Consider the following 4,181-nt stretch of genomic DNA (forward strand, 5'->3'; position numbering starts at 1 on the left):
TGTTTGTTTTTCTGTGTTGAAATTCCTTTAGCATTGTGTTAACATCTTCTAAGGTATTTTTATGCCTCTGGTTGGTACAAAAAGGCTTCCAAGCCTATGTGGAACCCATCACCCACGCTGCCATTTACTTCAAGGCTGGCACAGTCCTTTAAAAATGGTTTTCTTGCTCATATTCATCCTGTAATAAGTAAAAATCTAACACAACTCTTTACATGCATATTCTCATTTGTAGTTACTATTATTCTAATATTCGAATTCTTAATATGTTACAGATTTCACCTCTCCACGTAGTATCCTTTTATGAAGTGACTTGGTGCTCAGTGTTGCAGATCTACACTGTTATTTTCAATCATCTATCTTGTCCTAGGGGTTCTAATTCCAATCTGCAGCCCATATTCATCCTGATAAAACTGCCAAACACAAATGCAACTTAGCAGGGCTTAGCCAATACTGATATTATACATAGCCCAGTGGTAGCCAGTGCTAATATCTAAGAAGGACCCTTGATAAGAGGTCATGGAAAATAGGATCTGGGGAATCATTGCTGGTCCCTTTAAGGATTTCTCCTTTCTCTTAGCACCCAAAACTTCGCTATGAGACTTCACCTTTTAATGATGATTATGTCCAACAAGCAGAAAGGACAAGTACCATTCCATCGAAGACCACCTGAGATAGGAAAATAGGACAGAGAAACTGTCTGGATTTGGAGAATGCCACAGGGAGATTATCAGATTTGTCATACAATTCCTGACTAAGATTGTCATTCCTTGTGTGTACCTCTCATGTTCTAGGGGGGAAATATTTTTCTGTCTACTAAAGTGTGTAGTTCTTTTTTTCTCCATCTTTATTAAATTGGGTATTTCTTATTTACATTTCAATTGTTATTCCCTTTCCCAGTTTCCAGGCCAACATTCCCCATTACTGCCATGCCCCCAGCTATACCGTTCACTGGGGGTTCTGTCTTGGCAGGACCAAGGGCTTCCCCTTCCACTGGTGCCCTTACTAGGTTACACATTCCTACCTATGCAGCTGGAGCCCAGAGACACTCCATGTACAGTCTTTGGGTAGTGGCTTAGTCCCTGGAAGGTCTGGTTGGTAGGCATTGTTGTTCATATGAGGTCTCAAGCCCCTTCAAGCTCTTTCAGTCCTTCTTCTGATTCCTTCAACAGGGGTCCCGTTCTTAGTTCAGTGGTTTGCTGCTGGCATTCGCCTGTGTATTTGCCATATTCTGGCTGTGTCTCTCAGGGGAGATCTACATCTGGTTCCTGTCAGCCTGGACTTCTTTTCTTCATCCATCTTAACTAGTTTTTTGGCTGTATATGTATGGGCCACTCATATTCTTGGTGGGAAATGCTTATCAAGGTCTACTTAAGTGTGTAGTTGTTTTTGATCTTTTTCATCTTTCTTTGCTTCTCAGTACTTGTGTCATGTTGAAATTTGTTGGGAGCGATTCCCTTAAAACCCTCCATTACTGAGGTTAACAGTATAGTTAGAGTTAAGTATGATTGGTTTTTGGAAAATTCCCAACCAGTTGCAGCAAACTAATACAAATCTGGTGGTCAGGATGCCCAGTGATTTGACAAAACCTTTCTGAGAAACAAATATCCTCCTGACTAATGATATGACAATTCTTTAACTTTTCTGAATAACCAATATCCTGTTGACATCAGCTGACCACACGAGTACTGTGTCCTTAGCCTGCACAAATGTTTCCCATATTCCCCCTCTCTCTGTTACCCTTGTTATGGTATAAATTCAGCATTGGAAAAAAATGAAATTGTCGCCTTGATCAGATTCTTTTCTTGGTGTCCTCCTTCGTATCTCTTGTCCACCATTCTCTTCCAGGTACCCTCTGCACCCTCCTTCCTCTCCTGCAGGATAGAACAACTGGTTTCAGAACAACTGGAGTACAATGTGCATCTGTTTGGGGGTCTCCTTCTGGAGAACATCATCCCCTGTGAACAGACTGGCGTGTCTTCCCTCTTCCTTGGAGCCTTTGCTCCCTCCTCGGAGCCTTTGTTCCCCTTTTGGAGCCTTTACTCCCCCACCCCCCAGCTACCATGGACTGCCTGACTTCAGTTCAGCCACTTTGTGTGTTAATTCCCACACAATGCAGATCTCAGTTTTGTGTGATGGGACAAGCATTCTACAGTCACCTTTTGTGACAGGTCTAAAAAGGAGTCATTGAAGACACGAGGAATAGGGTTAAGAAAAAAGATTTAAAGAAATGCTTAGACTTTATAGGAAATATTTGTCGATCATTCCCCCAGGAGGGAACAATTCATACAAAAAGATAGCGTGGAGTTAGTAATTGTTTTAAAGACTATTATGAGACTTTTTGGCTAGGAAAAAATTCCAGTAACAGCCTGGAATTCTTACTAATGATATCCTTATAACTATCCCTGCAGCAGCCAGTTCCTGCCACTGTGGTCAAAATGCCCCAGATTGGGGGCAGAGGAGCCCCTAAAGTAGTTCCAGAAAGTGTCTGCAGCAAACTGTGAGGAACTTTGTTTTGCCAGTCAGAATTCAGAACAAGCTTTGGCTGTGTTTACCATAGGATGGTATCCGGAGAGAAAGTCTTGGCACAGGCTCTTCAGCCTACTCTAACTGAAGGCTGTGGATAAGGTCAGGATCAATATTTTCCTTTCCATGGGTCTTTAACCCAGTGAGACACCTTGGTGAAGGTCTTCTACTGGAGTCCTGGAATTCAGAGACATGGGGAGGGTTATAGTTCTATTAAAGGTCTGTACTCCAGTGTTAGGATTATCTTTATAGAATGTAAGCGGCAGGAAGCCCATCTCAAATGTGATTCCTGCCTCAGGAACGGCAGCAAAAAGTTCTTATAGCCCCAGGTGAACCAGTTATTTCTGACTATAGATTACTGTCTGATACCCGAGGTTTCAATCAGATCACATCCCCTGGACCAGCCTCCCTTCAACACTCTAGAGACTCAAATACTATTCTCTCATGGTCTCCTGGATCAAGGTTTCCAAGTGTGTCTGACAGCCTGGAAGAAACTTCCTCCCTAAAGCTGACTTTTCCTCTGTGTTTACTAGGGTGCTGCAGGGAGCATATGATCCATACAATTCTTTTGTCAGCCATTTGGCATCTAGCACCCAGGTCCTAACCATTTTTCCTTCCTTTTGTTATTAGTTCTTGCTGGAAGCCTAGCATTGTTTAAAGGCTGGGTCTCTTGAGAGGCTGAGCAACTGAGCTGACACTGAGGTGAGGTACTCCTTAAGGGAGAATCTAAGTCCAGAGAGATAGCTGGTCACAGAGTCCAGGTCCCGCTGTGCTTGCCTTTCTGTTTCAGAGGCACAAAGTTTGCTCTCATTTTTGCACTGTCCTTTTTGTCCCAAGAAAACTTGGGTTTGGCTCTGTGCCTGAGTGTTATTTGTCACCTGATATAGTTCTTCCACTCACTCTCACTGAGGCACACACTAGCTTTCTTGCCACCCGGCCTCTTTCCCCTGTTCTTAAGAATTTTATCACCTAATACACTGCGTTGTTTGACTTATAATAACTCCCATCCTAGTAATATGCATGTCCCAGGTTCCGGTTGTGAAGATTCTAATTCTAAAACAAGGGGATGATGCATCCCCCTAAATATTAAATTTACCTCCATGGGTCGAAACCAGGATTGGACACGTGGATATACTTAGAGTCTCGGAATATTTCGATCAGGTCCCAATACAGAGATTATATTTACTATAAAATTCTTAAAAGAGCCTGTGCATTCCTACTCCCTGACTTCTGGGCACTCCTCCGAGTTAGGAGCCGATGGAGGTGCTGAACACTGTGCAGGGTGCATGCTACTTCATTTACTTCCTGCACTCCACCGATAGGAACTGCTTGCTTAAAGAGCTGCACCACTCCGAGTTCATTGCAATTGCACAAGAAGAATTGGAAGATCTAGCACCCACTTCAGGACAGCTGAGCTATGCATCCTTACTCAATGCAATACCTTTTGTAGAATTTGGATTTTTGATAACACAATTATGATTGTTGCAGGAACCCAAATTGAATTTTCTATTGAAATTATTTTGGGAATTTCAACAATGACAGTCAACAGGTTATCTTTTCCTTCTATGTATCACCATATTATTTAACTTTCAGTCATTGATACTGTATTGTACTGACTTAGGGTTTGCCTATATCTTATATAACATGCACAATATACC

General features: G+C 42.4%; 1 protein-coding gene across 1 annotated transcript in view; it reads right to left on the reverse strand.

Annotated features, from left to right (window-relative positions):
* Positions 1 to 3,625, reverse strand: part of Mid1 (midline 1) — an 88,097-nt gene extending 84,472 nt beyond the window's left edge. Inside the window, 1 exon segment of the mRNA XM_032890258.1 lies at positions 3,620 to 3,625. Within this exon segment, the coding sequence (XP_032746149.1) occupies positions 3,620 to 3,625 (6 nt within the window).
* Positions 3,626 to 4,181: the final 556 nt, after the last annotated feature.

This window comes from Rattus rattus, chromosome X, assembly GCF_011064425.1.
Source record: "Rattus rattus isolate New Zealand chromosome X, Rrattus_CSIRO_v1, whole genome shotgun sequence".
Classification (NCBI taxonomy): domain Eukaryota; kingdom Metazoa; phylum Chordata; class Mammalia; order Rodentia; family Muridae; genus Rattus; species Rattus rattus.